Source organism: Uranotaenia lowii, chromosome 3, assembly GCF_029784155.1.
Source record: "Uranotaenia lowii strain MFRU-FL chromosome 3, ASM2978415v1, whole genome shotgun sequence".
Classification (NCBI taxonomy): domain Eukaryota; kingdom Metazoa; phylum Arthropoda; class Insecta; order Diptera; family Culicidae; genus Uranotaenia; species Uranotaenia lowii.
In genome coordinates, this window is record NC_073693.1 from 359,392,079 (window position 1) to 359,417,430 (window position 25,352).

General features: G+C 40.4%; 1 protein-coding gene across 2 annotated transcripts in view; it reads left to right on the top strand.

Moving 5' to 3' along the window:
* LOC129750574 (histone-lysine N-methyltransferase ash1-like) overlaps window positions 1-19,758 on the top strand; it is a 39,730-nt gene extending 19,972 nt beyond the window's left edge. Inside the window, exons 3-8 of one of the 2 annotated variants that reach the window (XM_055745541.1) lie at window positions 5,826-6,219; window positions 6,282-12,918; window positions 12,981-14,101; window positions 14,162-14,323; window positions 17,624-17,728; window positions 17,853-19,758. In XM_055745541.1, coding sequence (XP_055601516.1) covers window positions 5,826-6,219; window positions 6,282-12,918; window positions 12,981-14,101; window positions 14,162-14,323; window positions 17,624-17,728; window positions 17,853-18,023 — 8,590 coding nt within the window. In that variant the 3' untranslated portion in view covers window positions 18,024-19,758. The remainder of the gene's footprint in view (window positions 1-5,825; window positions 6,220-6,281; window positions 12,919-12,980; window positions 14,102-14,161; window positions 14,324-17,623; window positions 17,729-17,852) is intronic. The other variant, XM_055745542.1, reaches the window with a different exon arrangement.
* Window positions 19,759-25,352: the final 5,594 nt, after the last annotated feature.

Sequence of the window (25,352 nt, forward strand, 5' to 3'; positions counted from 1 at the left end):
AATCTGCTGAGCGAAACTATTTTTTTTTTGGGATTTTAAACCAATTGGTTTATTCATCCCCTAGCGAAACTCTTAAATTACGATTGGGGCCGTTGACTTCGTGTTTCATGGAAAGTTATGTGCATATCCAAATAAGATACGGTTATAATATATTATAACAATTTGAAACAAATTCTTTATCGTTGAAAGTGAGTTCAATCCTATTCAAGAATGCCAATCAAAATCAGATATAACCAAGATTCAAAAAACTAAGAGTCGAAAATTATGAGAACAATATTCTAACTGAAAAAGATATAAATATCTCATTGAGATATGTTTAAGTTCTTATTTTGATATGATCGGGTACGGTTTTTTTTGCGTATTTAGGTCAGATATCGGTTTTCCAAACAAGATTCTAAGAACTACTTTTGCAATGATGTATCCCAGCAAACATTTTTGTAGGTATATTTCTCAACAAACTTTGCTATACGCTTCATATACATTATAAAATCATCTTATATAACTCGAAAAAACAGCATTTACGTACTAAAGTGGAGGCAATATACATACATATTTTTAACTTCTGGCTTATGCGATAAGTGTTGTAAAAATTGGACGATATACAACACCTTTTACCGTACATCCTGACAGTATGCAAGAGAGCGCAAGTTTTGCTCTCAATGCATGCAAACCGTTGCCAGCGACAATATTTGCTGCTTCTCTCATTGGACAGTTTAACCAAATGGACGCTCTGATTTTTAGAAATCTGGTTGCACTGCTAATCGCAGAGAGAACAACACGCGGGAGACAAATTTGCAAACATGGCGCAATTTTGTTGTATACGAGTCGGTAGACTTTAACTAACCATTTTTACGATCATTTACTTGGTTTGGTGGGAATTACGATTCGCATTAACATTGTTAACGAGTTGAGCTGACATTTCTAATGCGATGTTATGTTTGCTGGGATGTATCTAACCCAACTAAAAGTACCGTCAAAGGGGTATCATGCAAAAGCAGGGTTAGATGCATCATTTGTATACCACAACACTCATTCAATTTTTACTTCAATATACTGTAAAAAGTTATCATTGAATGATAACAAATTGATGATGACATAGTTTTTAACATCGTGAAAGAGTTTTTTAAAGTTTCTGATTCTCATAAAAAATTAAAAAATCTAGCAAAAAATGTACAAATTTTTACATTTTTCGATGCCGTTAAAAACTTTACCCAGTATGACGGATTGGCTTAATGTTTGTAGGTGAAACTTTATATTGCTTTCATTATCCTATACCAACACTGTTGGTGTAAAAATATTATTTCGGACAATCACCAAATTTTTTAAATAAATATTTTTATAATTCACTTATCTGTCTGGGGCAAAATGCAACAAAATGAAAATCAGAACTAAACCTCATAAATCTCGTTCTCATATGCTGGGATATGATTGTTTTGCATTATGCGTTTGTTAACATTCAAATTTCATCCATCCTAAGATTTATTTTCATGATTTAAGGTAATAGAATATTTGTAGTATTTTTTACCCCTAAATGTATGCAGCACATTTACACAGTTTCCTTAAAAACATTTTTGATAGAAAAATGTCTAATTCGAACAAAAAAAAAATACTGCAATTGATGCTTTATACGTTATGACATCACAAATGTATCAAAAACTATAAATTTTCAAACGTTTTTATTTGATTTTTCATAAGTAACAGAGTTTGTTGCAACTTACCCCTTTTTCTTAGTAGGGTGAAAATCGCATGTTTTTGAAAACTTAAAAATAACTGGTAAAACCAATATTTTTTTGACTACGTCAATTTGGTGTTCCATCAACCTTAAAACTTTTGATGTATGTTTTGGGTATGTTTATCGGTAGGCATTAAGATTTCAGACGCCATTGAAGTTGAAAATTGTTGCATGTTGCCCCAGATGACGGTATCCTTTACGAAGATTGCCACGACAGCGCAGTGACGAACCTCTGTCCATTTTTTTATACCGTCAAGACACCTTTTCAGCACCGCCCGGAGATTTTTGGTATGTTCTGTACCATCACCTCGATTTTTGAAATTTTTGTTAGTCCTTGAACTTTGATCCGCCAATTGTTTCCTATCGATATCCACAAATTACTGGTTGGTAACGGGCACACTTTTTGCCAGAAAGTACAAGTGCACATGTAGTTTATTTGGCATCTTTATCTATAAGTTTAACTACTAAACGTTGTGCAACAATATAGTTGAATTATGAAATTCGTAACAGTTTCTTTAGGTTAAACTGGATGGCTACCATGTTTTGCTCACAAATCTTGAGATTCAATGGGGTTCTATTGTCAAATTCTGTTTACAGTTTTGACTTTTGCGTCCATTTTTCGATCCACCAAGAATGACATAAACCCTGCATACATGTCGATGATCGTATCGCTCAAATTTGTCTGAATGGTGTCAATATTGGGGTGGTCTAACTGGTTTTCCGAAACCGTCCATTTTGACTTTAGACGAAAAAATTGGCATTTCCGGTAAATTTTTCATCATTCTTTGGCATTGAAGTACGAATATACAAATTTTGTTCTATCAGCTTTAAAATCTAAGCTCTATAAACCTTACTGCAAGATTCATGTAAGATTTGATTATTACTTAAACTTTTCGATGTTTTTGAATAAAACTACAGTGGCGTTGAAAATAGAATTGACAAGCTGCCATCTCTCTCTTAGCTGATATTTTTTCATGAAATTTTTACACATTTCAGTTCAGCTATACATCTAAAGCTCCACAACATTAAAAGTCTGTACAAGTGTACAATGACTGGAAAATAGATTCAGCTACAGGAAATTAAAGATGGCTTCACAATAATTACTGTATTTTTCGATGGAAATACTGGAATTTGGTCAAAAGATGTAAAAATGTTTTGTCAAAAAACAGACCAAGTTTTATCAAAATAGTTCTAAGCAGTGCCTGACCCAAAATGTTGAAAATGGATTAAAAACTTTGTTTTGAAACATATAATGTAATTGGTAATTGATGGAACTCTGTTGTTTTTATTTTTAACGCTGTTGGAGAAATTTTCTTTTTTCAGGCAAAGTTTTTATGAATTTTCAACCTTCTTGTAATAACAACAGAGGGTGCGGGTCATATCCAAATAACTTTATTTATAGCTGGATTTTGACTGATTTTTTCAAAGCTTTTTATTCGTTTTAATTTTGAAAATGCCAACTGAATGCGATCACAACCGAGGTTGCGTAGAAAACATCCGTATTTTGGATAACAAAAATCTGTAATTCTGTGAGTTAACCAAACAATGTAGTTGCAGTGTTTTGTGTTTTGTTAAATCAAATTAAGTCGTTTATTAACAAAAAATCTTTTTGCATTTCAAATTTTATATCATTTTCATGAAAGGTTAGAAAAACTTTTTTTTCTACCGTAAGATAAAATGATGGAAATAGAAATAGACCACGAAAATGATGATGATAGCATGGGAGAACAATTCCCTTCATTCCGACACTCGACCAGTTTAACTTTCATACGCCAGGTTGTCTCCTGTACCTACATGTAGTAGAATGTTAATGCATGGGCCTCGGAGAGGCACAAATTGTTGGTTCAAGTCCTACCGGGAGACAAGGCGATCGCATGTTTTTTTCATCAATTTTCATCTTAACTAGTCCCTGAAATTTCAACCAACACTGTTGGTTCCATTTCTCTAAAAAAAAGACTGTAAAAACTTTCACTAAATCTTTTATAATCTGTTCATAATTCTAAATACTGTGTTACAAAGTATAGGACAAAAATTCGTTTTAAATTTCGTTTTCTATTTCGGCAACATCACAGCGAAATTATAATAATAAAATGATAATGATAAATATAATGATTATCATGAGGATGATGATAGATTTATGACAAAGGAAAAATTTAAAGGTATATTATCGTCTTTTTCAATAGAAAAAGCTACTATATCAATTGCGTTATAAAATCTGAGCATTTTATGCCATTCGTATCGCAAGTAGACGAACCCATTTCATTGATTCGATATACTTTCGACAAATGGCGGTTTTATCGGTTTTATCAATAACAAATACTGGATTTGAAAAAGAAACCGGTAAAACCGACCACCATAGTTAACGTCTTTTTAAAAAGAGCAAAATTAAGGAAAAATAACCATTTATTTTAATAGAAGTGTTAACTTGATGATTTTTTTTACTTGAGCTTTAGCTTGAGCTTGCTGTCAACTACGGTCCACCTACGGCCCCTCCTGGCCAACGGTATATTCGTTGCATTCCTTAATTGGCTCGAAATAATCAACGTTGCACAATCTCCGGAATATCTTAGTTCGTTATTGACACTCCTGATTAGTCGCATATGCTTTAGAAGGTTAAAATGAATCTGGTGGTTAACTAACCTGAATTTTATTTAAATTTTTGCTATCTAGATACTTTGAATTCTTTTTGAAATTTAGTGAGAATATTTCTATTAATGCCATTTAAATTTTTATTAAAAAAATATGCAAAAAATGTCACAAAATTTCAAATTTGTATAATCCTTCTACAAATGGAATGAATAAAATTTTAGGCGCTTTTATGTAAGGTGAACCGGAGTAAGTGTTTAAAATCAACACCAATCAAAATCCAAAAATCTCGGAACCAATTTGATATTTTTAAGAAATGTACTGACAAGAAATATTCAAGAGATTAAAAGAAATTATTTCAAGGCATTTTTATTAAGATTGTCCAATGTATATTAGAGTTATCAAACAAAATATGCAGAAAAAAAAATAAAAAAAAACAAATTAATTTATTTTTGAAAAAAGTAATTTTTAGAAAATCGCTGTTATTTCTTAAGATTAGCAATTTCTTGCAAATTTTTTATTCTGAATCAATCACAAACACCTTTCTGCACCCAATTCACAAGGTTTGTGAATAATTTGCAAAATTTTTTTGAAATAATTTGAAAATTTCTAAAATTATGTTTTAACTGATCATGAATGCTAAATGAAAAAAAAAATCACCTCGACCAGGAATCGAACTCGAGTTTTCTGATTATCTCTCCGACACCATACCAATAGGTAAATCGTCAAATGTAAATAAGTCAAGTGTATAATAAAATTGACCTCATCAAATTAAATTCGCTGCTAGATTCTACGGTGGAAATTGCTCATCTTACTCCGATTGATGGTGCCTATGGTGCCCCTACAGTGACTGATTTTCAGATTTCGGCACAAAAATTTAAAATGCATTTTTAAACGTTTATGTCTACTTTTTTTTAAGTATCATTCATTTAGGAAATTGACTTTTTTAGTCTCTGAACACGAAACAATGATGTAACTTACATATTACAGCTGTTTTCTATAGTTAAATAAGCGTCCTCCTTAATTATGCTCTTAGTTCCCCTAAATGAGAAAAAAAAGATCTAAAGATCGAATCGAAAATAAAATGATCTAATCGATCTTTTCCTGACCGAAGAATCGATCCAAAAAATCGAAAATCGGAGTTGAAAAGATCGATCCTCCAAGGATCGATCCAAGATCGACCAATCCTAATTCAAACCATTTCTGACCACAAATCGATACCCTTTAAACTTGACAAATATAAGTGGGTTCCCAATAAAAGAACGCATGAAACGCTGAAATGAGATTGAATCTGATTAAAACCACATCAGCTTGCGAATGTCATACATTAATTTCAGCAAACCTACATAACTATGTACTTGTGTTACTTGGAAGCACTGTGTGCTGGCTATTAGAGCTGCCGCCCATAAAAGCGAACGAACCATCCCGAACGCTTCAATCAACTAATGAACAATCGATTATAACTGGTGCTCTTCTTTTTTTTTTTAATTCCTCCCACACCGAACAGCTCGGACACCGCAGGGCTTCGCATGAAAATATCGATTCCTAGGAACCAGTCCAACTCGACGCCCACCCCTTCGCCCTCGGGATCGAACCGGCCCAGCTCGTCCACTAGCGTGAGGGCTGCGGTCACCAATAGCCCAGCTCCGGCCACTCCCGGGTCCACGGCCAGCAGTAGTAAGCCAGCCATCGGTGGAGAGCAATTGGCTTCAACGCCGCCAGCCAAGGGGGCAGCAGCAAAAGGGAAAAGTGACTCCAGTTCCGAGAGCTCGTCCTGCCTTTCGAACTACAGCGATAGTGATAGCGATAGCAGCAGTTCGGACAACCGGAACAGTGCGGGGAAGAAGACGAGCTCGTCGGGAAGCGGGCACAAGAAGCGGAAGTTTGTCAAGCGGAAGAAGGTTAGTGGTTGAATTTATTGATAACGATGGGGTATTTATTCGGTTTTTTTCGTTCATTTTAGACCAATCGATGTGGGTCGACGAGTAGCAGCAGTGGGAGTGATGACTCGAGTGATTCCGATTCGAGTAGCGATGATAACCAGGATGATAGTAAGGACGTCAGCCAGGAGAGTCAGGGGCCATCGACTTGTGGATCGGTGCCGTTGTCCACGTCGACTCCGGCTAAGCCAAGTGTGGGAGCTGGTGCGATGTTGGCTAATCAAACTACTCCCGATGCTGATGGTGGATCGTCGTCGGACAATGAACTTCCGGCGTTGGTTAATGCAGCTATTATGAGGGTAGCTGAGAGTGGATCCGATAACGATAGCTATCAGGGGACTACTTCCTCGGCGATGCCTCTTTACACTTCCTGCCTTTTGCGAGATTTCGTCGCCAAAACGACAATGCTAGGGAATTCGACGAACGCCCAACCTCAACATGCTTCAACCAGTTCGTCGAATACGCAATGTGACCTAAACAGAATCAAGACTGAAGCCTCGATGGCCGGTGGATCTGGAAGCTCGATCAACGGTGTGGCCTTAGCTAGGACAGATCCATCGATGATTGTGCCGATCAAGAGGAGGGGTCGACCTCCGAAAACCTCTTCAATTGCTCCCGTTGCTATGACTATTGTGTCGAAGGGAGCTGTCAAAGCGCATCCTCACACGATTAGTGAATCTCCTGATTCGGGAATACTCTCGACGCATAGCTCGACTGGATCGCCGAAAACAGAGAAGAAACAACCGATCGCTTGCAGTAGTAGTAGTAGTAGTAGTCAGAAACGAAAAGGTGAAGTGGAACCTGTCAGTAGTGGGTCGAGTAAAGCATCCATTGTGGCTCCTTTAACAAAATACACTATTGCGAGCTTGGACAGGAATACGTATGCAACGGAGCGTGTTTTGTATCCACCTAGGGGCAAGAAAAAGGCGAGTAAACCGGCTAAAGAGAAGCCTCTTCCACCGGAGGATAATCTGGATCCGGTTTGGAAAAAAATCGACATAAGCAAAAAGTTTAACGAACCCAACCTGAGTGGATACAAAAGCGATGGAGGGCAGACAATCTGCTGCAGTAAACAACTGGCTTCTCAGAGTGGCTACATAAGCGATTATGGAGGCGCTCGAAGGAGACGATTATCCGGCTACAAATCGGACTGCAGTACGAAATCGCGAAAGAGCTGTGGCTACAAGAGTGACTACAGCGTTAAAGCCAAGAGTTGTGGCTATCGAAGTGATTGCAGCACTCGACACAGGAAGCAAGTAAGGAGAAAACGTCGGAAAAAGATTGTGCCGAACAATAACAATATGAACAACAAGAACTTTAACAAGTCTGCCAGCGTTAGTGAACAAGACATTCTTCAGCTAGCCGGACTAACTTTGGGAAGCACTAGCGAGGAAAGCAGCAGCACAGAGGAATCCGAATCTTCCGTCAACGATAACAATAGCAGTGTACCGCTGAGCAAGCCCCTGAAAACCACCCCAGAACCCATAGTTTCAAATAAAGAAAAAAGTATCAAGATGCTTCTAACTCCCAAGAACAAGGTAGACCCACTGCTGCCTATCAACAACTTTAAAGGAATCTTCCAGTCAATCCACAGGTTTGGAAGCTTTGACACCTTTGCTTCCAACATCAGTCCGAAGAACTCGTTTGCTAGTTTCCTCAAAAGCAATCGAAATAAAGACAATGGCAAGATGACAGTCAAGAAACTACCACTTTCCAAGGCGAATGTCATCAAAAACTCCGAGGAATGTAGCAAACGCTTTCAAAGGTCTACCAGCCAAGATCTGCTTAGTCGCATCACCAACGCAGACATTCCGAAAGCTTCACCCGCCAAATCCGTGTGCTCCAAACGAAGTCGTCGAAAGAGCTGTGCCAGCGATAAACTGGACAACGTTTCGGTCAAAAGCTACGGAACCACAATTCGGAATCGTCGGATGAGTACGATGAGTAGGTGTAGCAGTAGATCGGCTGGATCGAGACATCCCTGGCGAAAGAGGAAGCGAAAGCGTTTACGGTCCAATTCGGTGGCGAAATCTTCCTCGGACATCAAGTTGAGCATGGAGTTGGAGCGTTTGAGTGAGTCTTTCAACAGTTTGTGTCGAATCTGTCCCGCTAAAGATACTCTATTAGGGATTGGAGCGGCTGCTCTTGCTGGAGCAGCTGCAGCTAAGAGCATGCAGAAAGGTCGATCCATGAAGAAGCGTAAAGCTTCGGAACATGTTGAATCTCCTTCGACTGCTGCTAGTGGAACCAAACGGCGGAATAAGAAGTCAGTAACGACTCAGAGCCCCGATGATCATAAACTTCCGTTGAAGAAGCGTCACTATTTGCTCAGTGAGCAGACGCCTAAAGAGCGTGACACCGAGAAAGAGGAGACGAGAAGTCAAACGGTCATCAACCCGTGCGCAGCTAGTGGAAGTCGAACGAACGTGGCGTCTACCATTACTTCCACATTTTCTTCTACATCAACCATTAAAGATCCCACCAAAGCAATCACTCCGAAGAAGCGTCATCTGTTAAAGTCCGATCCCGTTATACCGGAGGACATAGTCCAAATCAAATCCAGCGACTCTCCACTTACGATTGATGCTAGAAATGCTGACCTAACAGCCTTGGATACAGCTGCTTCAGGTCACAAGAAAAGTGACGCCCTCACCCGTAAAAAGAACCGCCTCGAAGGCTTGGTCTCAAAAATCCAACCAACCGCCACAGTTGCAGCAATCCTAGCGGACAATAACATCCTCGCAGCGGCTACCCATCGTTCGACTCCTCCATCCCGTCCATCTGTGATCCATTCGTCAGCCTCCAATACGCAAACCACAACCGCAATCTCAACATCCTCTTTAAACGCTCCACCCCCAGGCGTTTTCGAGCCAACGGTGGATCTGGAACTATCCATCCCAGCGTCCATTCCGTCCCTGATTGCCAAAGTTGAGATGCTGGATTCACCTCAACTGAAGGACGGCATCTCCAAGCTCGATGGAGACGATTCGTCGAAGAAAAGTTCGGAAAAGGTAATCGAAAAGCTGCTCACCAAAACTGGGGCCCATCTGCTGTTGAAGAAGAAGCGAAAGAAGATCAACCGAACTGGTTTCCCCACCGTTAAGAAGAAGAAAAAGAAGTTGGTTGAGCGTGATCCAGCCGAAGGGGATGTTAAGGCAGAGCTTGGGCCGGATTTGTTCGATTCCTCGAATCTGACCAGACATGTGCCGTCGGAGACGGAGAAGTCAACTAAAGCGAAGCAAAAGGACACTCACGTCAATTGTGATCGAGTACCGAAGGAGGGAGAACCAACCGATAGTTTCATTGAGCGGAATACAAGGCCTCGATTGTCGGTAGTTAGTTTGGAGCGATTGCAGGGAAAACTTCCTCTGAATGGCAGGGAGGTGGTGAGTCCAACTACGCCTCCGGCTACCGGAGCTGGAAGAAGGAGGAAGTCGGTGTCTCAAAATTTGGCGAATGCTCTATCCGACACTGAAGGTTCATTTGATAGGAGACAGTTGCGAGGAAAGTCCAAAGATAAGAGCGAACTGGAGAAAAGAGATGAATCGTTGTCGAAGGGGAAAGAGAAGAAGTCTAGTTCGTCCTCGAAATCGCTGAAGAAAGAAAATCTCGAGAAGCAAGCGAAAGTTAAAGAGGTTCAACCGGTGTGCCAAGACGAAGTTGATAAGTTCAAGACGAGAGAGCCCACTAAGAAGGATATGACGGAGAGAATTTTCAAGCGAAAAGAACATCTCCACCAGAGGAAAGAACCGGTCGAACAGTCCATGCCGAAGAAAGAATCGTTGGACAAAGCATCAAGTGAAAAGCATTCGAAAGCAAAAGAAGTTCAGCATCCGAAGAAAGATAAATCGGCGAAATCTTCCGAGGTTATTCAACACGTTGAAAAGAGTACGTTAGAGAAGTCCCAGGTGGTCAATGAAACGCAACCAACTAAGAAAGACGTTGGTAGTAAGCAATCGAAAGTTAAAGGCATTCCACCGCCTAAGGTAGACGAATCTGAAAAGCATTCGAGGGTAAAAGATATTCTACCCATCAACAAAGAATCTTTGGAGAAGAAATCACGAACAAGAGAACCACTTCCAAGTGTGGTACCGGAACCTGTTCAAAATACAATTGAGGTCACGAAATCTTCCAAAGCGAACAAAGTTGAAAAGGAGTCTACTAAAATCCCACCCGTAACAGTGAAAAAACCCAAGACTGTCGTCGAAGAGGTGAAACCACTCCCGCTTAGAAGGACCAGAAGTTCTTCCATTGCTCTCGATCCATCAGAACTTGCAAAGCGTAACGCAACCCAAGAGCAAGAAATCGTGCTGAAAAACGCCGTCATAAAAATACTTCCCTGTTCCATTACCCAAGACGATTCAGATTCACTGGATTCGATGCCACTGCTTAAACGTCTCCAATCGCGATCTGTGTCCAGGCAACAGCTGGCAGCGGCAGCCGCTTCAGAAGCAATGGAGACAACACCAACCCCTGTATCACCCAAAACACCCACCTCTCGCGCCCGAGGACGTCCAAAAGGTGGAGAACCAGATATCCCAGCGCCCATACCCGTTACACCAACCCTAGCCGAAAAATTGAGCAAACTTCGTCGATCACGCATGAGCGTTATCGACACATCATCGAGACGATCACTGCAGAACTCCCTTTCTCCGGAACCTCAACCAGTTAAGGAGACTAGATCTGCAGCTGCTCGCAAATCATTCTCAAACGATCCCATCCCGGAACCTTCCCTGTACGACATTCCACCTGTCAAGATCATCATCTCCAAGAAGGATCAAAAAGCGGCTGTTGCGTCTACAGTCGAAAGAAAACCTAGGGAATCGGATAAGCCTACCGTTCTGAATAGCTCATTGGAGACGGCAATTCGGGAACGTACCAAAAGTCGATGTTCAAGTAGACTGGACTCGGTAGTCGATCGGTTGCGAAGGGAGCAGAAGAAGGTAGAAGACCCCGCTCCACCAATGGCATCTCCGTTGCAAAAATTGAAACGCGGAAAAAGCGATGACTTCAAGGTTGACGCAGAGAAAGTTGTGAAGAAGATGCGAAGAGATACTGCCGAAGCTATCTCGCAGGAGGTCGTTGTTCCGTTGGTTCGCGTTGACCTTCAACAATACGACATGGAAGAATCGGTGACCCCGCTGGAAAATTTACCTTCGGCATCATCATCGATGGAGGAAGATTTGGAGCACGATCCTCTGCCGGCGGAGGAAGGTCCTCCGGATTACTTCCGAGAAGAAACTCCCTCGCCACCGGTCGATGGGAAGAACAAGAAGGTTCCACGCAAGAAGTATATCACTGCTGGATTGTTCTCCGATTGCTACAAAGACGACGGGAAAGGTGCCGGTAGAAGTGGCCCGAAGGTGCAGCCTGAAACCTTACTTCCACCTCCGGCTTATTGCGAAAAATTCTTGCGAAGAACGCAGCGTGATTTTCAGCTTCCTTTTGACTTGTGGTGGGCTTTCGAAAATAGGAAGTTGACCAATCGGCACACAGTGGCTAGCTGGAACTACAAAAAGATCCGTACTAATGTTTACTACGACGTCAAGGCTAATCCTTCGACGGATCATCCGCAGTGCAACTGCAAACCTCAAACCGGTTGTATCGAGGACTGTCTGAATCGTATGGTCTACGTCGAGTGTGATCCGGAGAACTGTCCGTGTGGTGATCGCTGCAGGAACACCAAGATTCAGAGACACGAATACGCTCCAGGCTTGGAGCGATTTATGACCGAGAAGAAGGGCTGGGGAATCCGTTCGAAAGAAGGCATCAAAAAGGGAATGTTCATTATGGAATATCTCGGAGAAGTAGTCACCGATAAAGAGTTCAAGGAGCGTATGCGTACAATCTACTTAAACGATATGCATCATTACTGTTTGAACTTAACCGGTGGACTGGTCATCGACGGTCATCGGATGGGAAGTGATTGCCGCTTCGTGAATCATTCGTGCGCCCCGAATTGTGAAATGCAGAAATGGTCCGTCAATGGTTTGTTCCGGATGGCACTCTTTGCCGCTCGCGACATTCCTGCCTACGAAGAGCTATCCTACGACTACAACTTTTCCCTGTTCAATCCATCCGAAGGCCAACCTTGCATGTGTGGCTCGGATAAGTGCCGTGGCGTTATCGGTGGCAAATATCAACGTGTCAAGCCACTGCCAGTAGCCACGGAAATGAAGAAACCTCTAGAGGCGGTTGAAGCAGAGAAAACGGTTTCAACTACAGCCGCTCCGACAGATCAAAGTCCAAGAAGTGCAGCTCGGTCCAGAAAACGTCAGGCAAAGAAAAACGCTCCAATTACGCAATTGAACGGCCAACCTCTACCCAACTTTGTTCCACCCACCCAAAAAGAAAGATCCCTGATCATCGAACATCACTGTTTCCTGCTGAGGAACTTGAACAGAATTCGCAAGAAGGATCGTTCACCGGATCATTTGTCTGCATCGCAAACTGCAAGTCCTGCGTTGGGATCTGGTCAAAACGCTCAACAGGGCGTTGGCGGAAAACCTTCACTGGCTTCGCAGATTTCTGCTCTACGCTGTCCACGAAACATCCGCACTCGCGGATTGGCCTTCGTCGAAGATGATCCGGAGCTGGAGAAAATCGCTCGGATTGCCGTCGCGCTCAAAGAGATCTGCCTCGAGATCGCTAGCTTGAAAGGTAGGTTGATTTTACATCTACAGACATCTTCAATGTTTTTAACACTTGTATTATAATTCCAGATGAACGGGGTCACCTATACCTGAACCTGCTAACGCTGCCGTCAAAGAAGAAAAATCCTCTGTACTACGAACGTATTCCTCGGCCGATAGATTTGGCTCAGCTCCAGTCCAACATCGAACAGGGAACGTACAAACAACCAAAAGCATTCGAGGACGACCTGTTGATAATGTTCAGCAATGCGGTTAAATTTTTCGGCATCAGCTCACCGGAAGGTGTTGCGTCGGAAAAGTTGAAAGAGCACTACTTCATCTGCAAGCAGCGGCAGGTTGAGCGATTGATCGCGTATGTTGGTGAGCAGAATGAGTTGTTGAGAGGTTTCATCCCGAAAACAGAACCGGAACCTGTGGCACCGGTGAAAGGTCGAGGCAAGTTCAAACAGGAACAGGCTGAAGATATCATTCGTTGTATTTGTGGACTGTTTAAGGATGAAGGCATGATGATCCAGTGCTCGAAGTGTTTGGTTTGGCAACATGTTGAGTGCACAAAGGCCGATCCTGCCATCGAGAACTATCTCTGCGAAAGGTGTGAACCCCGAACAGTTGACCCGGAGATTCCTCTCAACGATTACACCGACGAGGGTTATCAGTATTATATCTCGCTGATGCGGGGCAACCTGCAGATAAGACAGACGGATACGGTTTACGTTCTACGTGACATTCCAATGTCTCCGGATCCCGACAACCCCAATGGTCCTCATAGGAAACACACCTACAAAACGATCGGTAATATCGATTACGCTGAGTGCGACATTTTCCGGGTTGAGAGTCTGTGGAAAGATAAGGAAGGTCGGCGGTTCGTTTACGGACACCATTACTTGAGGCCACACGAAACGTTCCACGAGCCTACGAGAAGGTTCTACCCCAACGAAGTGATGCGCGTCCCACTGTACGAAGTGATTCCAATTGAACTGGTCATGGCTCGTTGTTGGGTTTTGGATCCAGCAACGTTCTGCAAGGGTCGTCCGGTGGATAGTTCTGAACCACACGTCTACATCTGCGAACTTAGGGTCGATAAGAGCGCTCGTCTGTTCTCGAAAATCAAACACGCCCATCCGATTTGCATGAAATCGTATGCGTTCCACAAGTTCGAGCAGAAACTGAAAATTTCCAAGACTTTTGCGGTATGTTTGATTATTTAAAAAATTCTTCAGTGAGTGTAGTTATTTGATTCATTTTCACAGCCACATGACTTGGGATCCCTCGCGCATCTCCTAACGGCCAAAGACAACCGGAAGAAAAACTCCAAGAAGGACGACTCCACCTCGACGGTTTCCGGAGCGTCCGGATCTTCCGGCTCGAAGAAGATGACACCGATCATACAGCTGTTGCCACCACCGCCGAAGGTAAGCAATTTCAAACAACAAGATGAGAGGAACTTTCGTTCGCTTGTTTTTTGGTTACTTTTTGACTCCTGCATCATCTGGCACGCCTACATCACTCATTCATTTGCACAGAGTCATGGTACAACTATCACTAAAGGGCGAACACGAAATTATTGCGACACCAAAATTGTCATGCCAATTTTCTTATAATGTTTAGAATCAAACCAAATTTTGAGAGTCCTTTTTCGCCTTTGACTGTCTTCTTGCTCTTCCAAAGTTTATAACCTTTTGAGTTGGTTAGCCTGCCCAGCACCAATGAGAACCCCCCTCTACAAGCCTCAGGGCCGGCTATCCGCGTTCTAGCTTGCACAAGAAAACACAATGCTTCGCAGAAACGAACTTTCCCGTTTATTGTAGTATTGTCGACAAATGGTTTCTCTCCCCGCACTTTCAATCAGACACTTTCAGGGATTTTTCAGTCCTACCTTGGTTGAAGCTGATAGGGACAGTTTGGGCAGCTGACTCCGTACCTTCCTCGCTTCCGCTCTCCTTTCCGGACTGCACAGCGGCGCGGGGTAAGTTGTTCGGGCGGTCTTCAGCGCGACTTCTTCTTCTCCTACCCGGACGTTCCGCAACCTTCGGACCACACGGCGTTAACGGCTACCTGGATGTGGTGAATATCTTATCCGGTCACGATGAGGCCTACCGGGGCTTGCCTTTTTGTAGCGGAAGGTTTGCCTCCGGATTTGTAGCTCGTGCCTCTCGTCGTCCAATCTCCATCGAACCAATCGGTAAAACAAAAGGGGTCCTGTTGGCGCAATGGGACAAAACTAGAGCGGATTAGGTTTTTATTCCGGAGGGCCTGTCCATTGTTCTATGGATTCCGGGGCAGCGATCACTTCTCACCTGGTTTCAATGTGCTATGTCACTACGTGTATGCACTTGTTAGAACTCAGTACCGTGTCCTTTGGCTGTTCTTTGTGGAGTGATCGCATTAGCTGTCGGCCATTGCCCCGGATCCGGACTTTCGGCTCCATCCTGGAATTCCGCCCCATTGCGCCTTTTTCGAAGCCCGCCTATGGCTGCCCATTTGTGCGTTCGATCAGCGCCATCTGTTCGTCAGCGTATTGCCCGTCCATTACCTTGGCCATTATTTGCGTATGGCGTCGGTGGTTTAAGGTACGGTCCGCCTCCACTCCACACAGCGCTTCCTTTGCACATTTACATTTAGGTACAACGATGATTCTCACTGACCTTGGGCTTCTCACACAACGCACTGGTTACAAGTTCCTGCTTCATTATTGCCCAGAACTGCTCCACCGGGCGCAGCTCCAGACAGTCTGGCAGGTTCATGTCCTTTGGAACAAAATGGACAGAATTGGCCTTATACCACTCCAGGACACTTTTAGAAAAATAGCATGAGCATGATGCCAAATCTGGCCAAAATAGCGAAACTTCGTCATGCTGCTGCAAGAACGGCAAAAGGCGCTTCTCAAGGCACTCAGATTTTTAGATATCGCCATTTGCTGTGCTCTTTGTCACAAAAGGCTCACACCTCAGTCCGAGCAGATGGCCTGCCAAACGAGATATTTGGAGGTGAACTTCGATATTTGCTTCTTCTTAAATTTGTCGTCCACATCGAACTTGCTCTTGCTGGTGAAAAACTCCAACCCCGGAATTTGCTTAAAATCGGCTTTTATATACGTTTCGTCGTCCATCACACAGCAGCCATATTTTGCCATCATCTTCTCGTAGAGCTTCCGTGCCCGAATTTTAAGCCGTAGATTGTTGCTGCTCATTGCGGTTTGGGAAGTTCTGTACCTTGTATATGGACTACAAGTCCAGCCCTCATTTTGTATTCTGAACGCAGCTCTGCGACATGCCGATCTTTTTGGCCAAATCACGGCTTGAGTCGTTGGGATTTGCTTTAATCATCCGATTCAACTTTGCCTCCGTCTTTTTGTTCTCCGGTCCCGGGTTTCTTCCGGTTCCTTTGCCGTGGTCCTACGTCAACTGCTCCTGGAACCGGTTCAACACTCTAGAGACGGTTGAATGGTGAATTTTCAACATTTTTCCCAACTGTAGGTGCGACAGGTCAGGAAATTCCAGGTGTTTGGAAAGAATTTGTTTTCTTGCCTCGCGTTGGTTCACATCCATTTTCGTTGAATCGAAAAACACGACTTCGAGTTTGACAGCATGTAAACAATACACGCCAATGAGAAAGTGTGCAAAATTTGGTTGATTTTTACCCAATGGTAAAAAAATATGCCCTGGCGAATGTGTCGTAAAGTTTCGTGTTCGCCCTTTATCAACATCTACTTGAATCATTTTTACAGGAATCGGCACTCAATATGGAAGGTATTCGAAAGACTGAATGCGTATTGTCTTTGTTTTCTTGAAATAAATGTATTTTTTAGTTCGTTCTTTTATGTTCTTCAAGGCGATTCATTGCAAATAGGTATTTCATCCAATCCTCCAATGGGCGATGGAATCGAAAAGTTATTTTTTTCTCTTTTAGTAAAATCTGTAAAAAGTTGGATGTAATTTTAGCTGCATCTCACTTGACGTTATGCAAAACCATCACCCAAATTCTGCAGTTAAAATTGGCTTACATTAGGTTTATGTACTTTCTATAACTTAACTTTGGCCAAGAATATTGTCTTAAACCAATAACAGAAATTCAAGGATCTTTGGAACATAGCTGGACTCTTTTCAAGGCCAAAAGGCATTTCAGTATTATCGAAGTATTCATTTACAAGCTGCGTCAAACAGAGTTTCTTAATCTCGGCGGTATTTACGTTGCTGGCCATCAATCTGATCAACGAAAATAGGATCCAATTTCGAAAAAAAGGGTTGGCTTGGAATCGGAACGTCAATCGTTATGTTGAATTTTCAGCAGAATTGTAAATTTGCATAGGAATATTGGCGACACCTACATCTAAACACATTACCCATATACGCTCATCATTCATCATATTTAGTAGCTGCTATTTTACATTAACAAATACGCCTCATAACGCAAGCGCTTAAGCTCATCACAGTTCACGCAAGCTTTCGTTACAAACGCGAATCCCCGCTAGTTCATTTATCCAATCAGCTCATATCGTATCTTCATCGACACGCTATAATTAGTGTGCGTTCAATGTGATAACACAGTATCGTTCCCTTACTTTTTTCTACTTTTCGTGGAAATCTCGTCAACAAAACCAAAAAATCTACAATCTCAACATCAACAACTTGCAACAACGTCCGGTGTACGATACCTTCCCTCCAATTCCTCAATCGTTTTTTGGTACCCTGCAAAATTGTCACCCCAAAAAGATTGATCCAACCATCAATACTACTACTTCTACTAGTTCTGCTACCACCACTACTAGTACTACCATCAACAGGTCCGAGGGCGCTACCTTGCTACCTTCAAATGAGGTAATTTCTAGAGAAATATAAGGAAACCCGACAAACTCAAGAATTGGCGACCAAATTTAGTACCCTGAGGCTGCTTTCTTCTAAACTGTTTGACTAATTCTTACCTCGTTTCTTCTCGTCGCAGACACTGGCCGAAAAGCGCAACCGACTGGAGCAGGTCCTGGCCCGACTCATGACCAAGATGACGTTGAATCCTGCGGCACTGCCGGCCGTCGACATCAGCTACCTGCTCACAGGAAGGGGAGCTCGATCCCGGAGAACCATCGCCAATGCCACCCCGGTGCCGGCCATTTGAGAGTGGGTCCGGAAGCGCCGTAAGCGTCGAAAATGGAAACGTTGCTACAGCTAAGGGCGCTGGAGATATTAACGAAGCCACCGCATCATCGATGAAGGACTTCCGATTTGGATCTTCGAACTGGGGATTTAAGAACGTATTTGAATCGTTTGAAAAGGTTGATGGGTTTTATCGAACATACGCCTCAGCTTTTGACATTTCAGTCAGTGTGCTACTTTCCGTAGGAACTTGTCTTTGAAAGTCTTCCTTGCTCGAAAGAATCCAGAAAAGAATTGGAAATGGAATGGAATGGAATTCTACAAATCATTCTACAAGACCTTGTATAAAAATGTCACGACTTAACGCAATAGCGATTGCTAATCTTTACCTGTGGCACCTCCGACACTGAATGAAATCATCATGTAGAAAATACTAGATTTTTCCGAAACAATCGAATTGAGTTTGGTTTTCAGATTTGAAAATTTAAAATCCTTGCCTAAACTTTTAAAACGATTCCAGCACACCGTGAAGTGTCAAAGTGAGGTTTCAATCATCTAAACTGCATGCTACTATCAATTACTCAATCAAACTTAAACCCTTCTTGAACTTGGGCAAAAATTGAGTTGACCATAAAACAACCACACTAGAAAACGAATCGTTCACAAACATCCGTCGTCGCGCCCACCGTTTGATCATGGTAACGAATTGTAAAGAGCTTTTGTTTATGGTTTTTGTTTTTGTTTGTAAATAGTAGAGTTGTTCACTACAAAAGCAACAACGACAAATATCATCATTATTATTATTATAACCTCCCGATGTAGATTGATTAGGGTATTTGACGTCTGGATTTATAACACATACATTTAAGTATGTTTAGGGTTATGTTTATCAGCAGCACGTTAAGTTATTTAATTTATTTATATCAGCACCGTCGTTTTTGTTTATACATTCTTATATAGCAAATAAACATTGTTTTTGTTTATATAGATTTTTTTTTGTTTTTCTTTTCCTCCGGAACATCCTCGTCCACATTCATTCATGTGAACTGATCCCGTTTCACCTTTTTCCTCTGATTGATACCTTATTGCATCAAAACTTTCTATATTAGTCCAATCTAAACTTTCTGTTAATAAGTAATTTTAAGTTAAACAAACTATCAAGTATTTAAACAATGTAAATATCATCTAAAATCTAAAAAGAGGGATTGATAAGTATTCTTGAAATGTGTGTTAACAAACACACATGACTAAAACAAACCGATAGCAATGGACTGATTCAGAGTTGGAAATAAATAAATCATAAAGAAAACAAACTTAACTAAAAAAAAAGAGATTAGCAAACAGGATCTGTGCAGAAGATGAGAAGGACGGAAGAAGATAATATATTTGATAAGAAAGGCAGATTTTTTATATTTCTAGCAGCGCTATATATAGGAGTTTTTAAAATTTCCACCCTTCCCCCAAATCTAAGAATAAATAATCTAATTAAAGTTGGTTGAAAAAACTACAAAAAACAACAACAGTACTAGTAGGTGAATAAATAAATTAAACAAATAAACTAGACATTCTATTTGAAACATTATAACACTCAAAAAACACACTGACACATTTTCACTCACGAATCACTACAAACCTACTGAGGGTCACATGGTAACAATTATAGAGAACAGAAAAAAATAACCTAGCCTAGCGTTAGCTTGGAAGAAATAAAAATGTTCACGGAACTGTACCGCAAAATAAATCCACAAAATTATTGAAGCATCAATTTGTCTTGGAAAACCTCCTTTATCCGAAATAACCCTCTGTCCAGAGTTGCCCCATCGAAATCTGTACTTTCAACCAAAAAAAATCATTTTCATATGTACTTTTTTGAAAGAAATCTGCACCCAAATCATTTGTCCCAGTTTTGTCATTTTTGTGACATTTTTGTGTGAATTTTGCGTCATTTTTGTGTCACTTTTGTGTCATTTTTGCGTCATTTTTGTGTCATTTTTGTGTCATTTTTGCCATTTTTGTCATTTTTGTCATAGTTGTCATTTTTTTCATATTGGTCATTCTGGTCATTTTTGTCATTTTTGTCATTTTCGTCAGTTTTATCTTTTTTTTGTCATTTTGTCATTGTTGTCATTTTGTCATTTTTGTCATTTTTTGTCATTTTTGTCATTTTTGTCATTTTTGTCATTTTTGTCATTTTTGTCATTTTTGTCATTTTTGTCATTTTTGTCATTTTTGTCCTTTTTGTCATTTTTGTCATTTTTGTCATTTTTGTCATTTTTGTCATTTTTGTCATTTTTGTCATTTTTGTCATTTTTGTCATTTTTGTCATTTTTATCATTTTTGTCATTTTTGTCATTTTTGTCATTTTTGTCATTTTTGTCATTTTTGTCATTTTGGTCATTTTTGTCATTTTTGTCGTTTTTGTCATTTTTGTCATTTTTGTCATTTCTGTCATTTTTGTCATTTTTGTCATTTTTGTCATTTTTGTCATTTGTGTCATTTGTGTCATTTTTGTCATTTTTGTCATTTTTGTCATTTTTGTCATTTTTGTCATTTTTGTCATTTTTGTCATTTTTGTCATTTTTGTCATTTTTGTCATTTTTGTCATTTTTGTCATTTTTGTCATTGTATCGTTACTGTGATTTTTTGTTATTTTTGTCATTTTTGTTGGTTAATGTTTTCAGACACTTCGCGGACGTTTTTCTTTGCATATCACTTTAAAGTTTCTTTTTTTGTGATACAGTATCTTTTTTGATGCCAGTTATCAGTACTCGATCTGTCTATCGAATCGAATGTCGTATGTTTTAAATTATTACAATTGAGGCTCATTAAAGCAAAAACATTTTAAAAAAATGCCAAAATTTCGGATAAACAACGAATAAATTGCTAATGCATCTTTTGCAATAGACCTCATCACTCTGTCATGAATCAACCTGACTGAAGTTGTGAGGTCACGACAATTGGAACGTTGTCGTCAGAACTAATCAATCGTCCCACACGAGTGAGGTTATGACGGCACCGTTTCAAACGATCTAGTCATTACATCGCAACGGTTACGAACTAAAGCTTCCGAGAATTCCTACAACTCAATCCTTGGTCTCTGTTAGTGTAAAATTTATTCATCAAGATGACTAAGTTAAGTTTGCGGGCGCGCGTGTCGTTCAGAAGTTGTAGATTTGCGACTTCGATTGCGGGGATGGTTTTATAATCGACCGGACCAGTCATGAATGCGCCATACTGACTACCGAGGAAAGGGAACCTTCGAATGCGGTCCGATTGTTGTGAGTAAGTCATTCGAAAAGTTGCAAAGTGGATTACCAAAGTTTTGATTACTCACGTGTCCTGCAAGCTGCGGTCAGATAGCTTTTACTACTTTTTGGAAATTTGAATTTGTGAAAGTTTTTTTGAGCTCGATTGTTGTGGTCTTATGTTTTCCGAACATCTATATACAGGAAATGACATCCGTAGAATCTGTAACTGCATTGGGCCCAAGGACAATTCTAGATGGAGATGGAGGTGCTAAGTTTGTTAAGCCATTGCCCTCGCCAAACCAGTTTACCTCCTGCAATTAGGAATTATCAATTTAAGCGAGAAAAGTAGGAGTGGTTCCCATATTTCATCCACCACACGCTCTACGGGATAACTGCGAGGGGTGGGACTAATCTGTAATCAACATCTTAGGTAATCTATTGCTCAGAAAAACTTACCCAGCGATCGAAGTTGTTCTTCCACCTTGCTCCAGACCCCACATTCGGTGATGCCCATTTGCCTCTTAACCATAGAATGCATTATGAAAACCCTGAAAAAAAGATCATAAAATTCTACACTATACAGCGATTGTATCTTAATGGACAGCTCATCGGATGCTGGCTTGCGTTGCGGGCGCGAATTCAGTCATCAGGAGATCCTGCTCCATCTGATATTCTCAACACCCCACTTCCTTTGACCCCTATTTGAATATTCAATTTGGCTGAATCATCGAATGGTTTTCAAATTAATTTATGAATTTTAAAATGGGATTAATACCTCACGTGTTGTTGCAATACTTGGAACTGGGCAGTAAAGAAACGGCCTACTGAGACTTTCTGAACTATCAGTGCAGAGGCAGTAGATTAAAACAGCGATAAATGTCACCTCGCAGTAACCGGGATTTTATGAACCCGCGGTGTATTCGACATTTTTAGTAATACACGGGCATGTGTTAAGATTGGTGATTGTTTTTTTTCCAAACAAAAGTCGGTAGATTTGCGATTAGAAAAAGCTTTGGTGCCGATGATTGCCGCCGTTCGATTGAACGATCGATTAGCGTAAAAGCGTGTTCAATGGATACTTTATGGGTCTCATAAATGTTTTCATTTCGCATAAATTAGGAGAAGCTTATGGGCATTTGCTGAAAGGCAGATTTTTCGGAAAAGATCGATTCGGCGAAATTTCATCGAATTTTATCGCATTTGTACAAATGTTGTGTAGTCTATGGCCCGCTTTAACCCTTTAATGCATGACTTTTTTTAAATGAGAATATCAGCTATTGATTCATTGAAATAATAACATTTTAATTCGAATAACACAACACAACAGGTTTGAAGTCGTTATTTTGAGTATTATAAAAGTTATAGCCAATCAAAGTTGAAAATTATTTTTTGAAATTCTTAATTAATTACAATACGATTTTGCCAATTTCTTCCAAACCTTGATAATTAGGTGCAGGAAGGTGTTTCTGATCGATTGAGATTAAAAAATTTGTTAGAATTTGCAAATCTGAAGAAATAACAACGATTTTCCAAAAACTACTTTTTTCAAAAAAAATAAATAAATTTGATTTTTGCATTTTTTTCGCATACTTTGTTCGATATCTCACACATACGTTAGAATATCGCAATAAAAATACCATTGACTGATTTCTTTTAATCTCTAGAGTATTTTTTGTGAATACATGACTCGAAAATTTCCACGCGTTTTCGAGATATTTGGATTTTGATTAGTGTTGTTTTAAAACAACACTATGCATTAAAGGGTTAAGAAGAAATTTAAAAGAATAATAAAGCTATACTAATTAACAGTTCAGACAAAAATCCAGGAGTTAAATTTACTAGATCGCACTGGTCAAAAGTGTTTCCTGATCATATTTTCACAATTTTTCCTACCTATCTACAGACTACTAGGGCGTGGCCAACGCCGTTTTTGATGGTTAAAGAGAGCAGAGAGTGTCAGTTTTTGCATTGAGAGTGAGCTGCTAATCCTTAGCACTTAGCAAGAATGTTAAAAGAAACCCATTATAATAATGACCATTTTATAAAACATTGTAACAGAGCATTTCGGGTTCAATGATTCGGGTGGATGTGAGTAGTCAACCAAGCTAAGCTAGTTCAGACTTAAACCCAAGAATTCAAAATGCAATTCCCTACTTCAGACTCGGAATGAAAACGGGATCAGGACAAAGGTAAAAAAAAATAGCTCGATTAATCCACAAATGTAGTCATTAACTTATATTGCAATCATGTTTTTATTGTATTTTGTTCTGTTTAATGTGTGAATTTTACGTAGTACTGTTAGGCCATAGTACACTGAGGGAGGTTTTTTTACGCGGTATTTCGTCCCGCATAAAAAAAACCGCGTTAATTCGAAAATCCGCGTATAAAAAAACCTCGTTAATTCGAAATTTCGCGTAAAAAACCCCGAAATTCGAAAATCTACGTAAAAGTCCATTTTAATTAAAAAATTCACGCAAAAAGCACGTTACAAAAAAAACGCGTAAGAATCATGATTATTTAAAAATTTGCGTACCATGATAGTTTATTTTTAAGATAAAAAACAAAATCAATTAGATTAATAGAATAGTAGAATATAGTGAGGCTTATTTGACAGTGTGGAATTCAGATCGTCTCATGTCTCATGTCTCAGGTCTCATGTTCCATGTCTCAGGTCTCATGTCTCAGGTCTCATGTCTCATGTCTCATGTCTCATGTCTCAAGTCTCATGTCTCAGGTATCAAGTCTCAGGTCTCATATCTCAGATCTCGAGTCTCATATTTCAGGTCTCGCATCTCAGGTCTCATGTCTCAGGTCTCAGGTCTCAGGTCTCAAGTCTCAGGTCTCAGATCTCATGTATCACGTTCTCAGTTTCAGAGCTAAGATTTTCCCATCACCACAGTGTTCTGTTTTTTCCCTCTACAAATTCTCTATGGCAGTGCATTTGGTGGAGACGCTTGGTTTCTGCTGGACTGATCATCATCTCAATTGAATTTTCCCGTCTCAGGGTGATGAAATGATTCTTTTATTCGACTCGCCCATTCGATAAATTATGGTATTCTGTCGAGATAATGTAACTGACTGAATAACTTTCCACATACGCAACGAAAACGGCTAGAGTTTAATAAATTAGTGTTGTTTTTTTCGATCACTGGACGTAAATGAATTGGGAGCTTCTATTGTCCTTTGACGGACCTGACCTAGCTTGACTTTGTATCCTGAACTACCCGATACGACCAAGTCCAATCGAGAAATCAAACAAATAAATCCCAATTCATGAATTCCCGAGTAAGCTTCGTCTTCCCCTTATGAAACCGAATTCTAGAGGTCAGTCTTTTTTTTGCCAAATAAGGTGTAACAAAGCATCCCGAAAGAGGTCACTACATGTTCTAAACTAGAAACGTGTCTGTAGTGACTATTTGAATATATTTAAATGATGATGTCTTAAAATTAAATGATGTCTGTTCCCCATACACTCGAAAACTACTGAACTGATTTACGTGAAACTTGGCAGATAGAGGCTTCTGAGGTCGAAGAAGGTTCCTATAATAGTTTGAGACCCCTTCCTGTCCCTTGAAGGGGGAAGAGGGTTTCACAAATAAAAGAAATAAGTCTTCATAACTCGAGAACTTATAACGCAAATGGAACCAAATTTAGCATGGGTTTGTATTCCGGTAAGAGAAATTGTTCTATGATAGTTTGGTACCTCTCCTTTTTTCCTCCAGTGGGAAGATAAGAAGGGGGAAGGGGGGCTCTCTTACAATTTTTTTTCATAACTCGAAAACGAAACAAGTAAATGGAACCAAATTTGGCATGTAAGGATATTTCAATTCGAGAAATTTTTCATTTGGTTTTTTGAGATACCTCCCTTCCTCCAGCAGGGAGAATGGAAAGAGGGGAGGAAGCTTCCATACAATTTTATTCATAACTCGAGAACTTATCGAGCTAATGACGTGGGAGGGTATTCGAATACAAGAAATGATTGTATGAGAAATTGAGGCCCCTCCTTTCTTTTAGCGGGGAGATACAAATAGGGAAAGGGGACTTCCATTCAAAATTTTTATAACTTAAGAATTAATCAGGTAAATAAAGACAAATTTGGCATC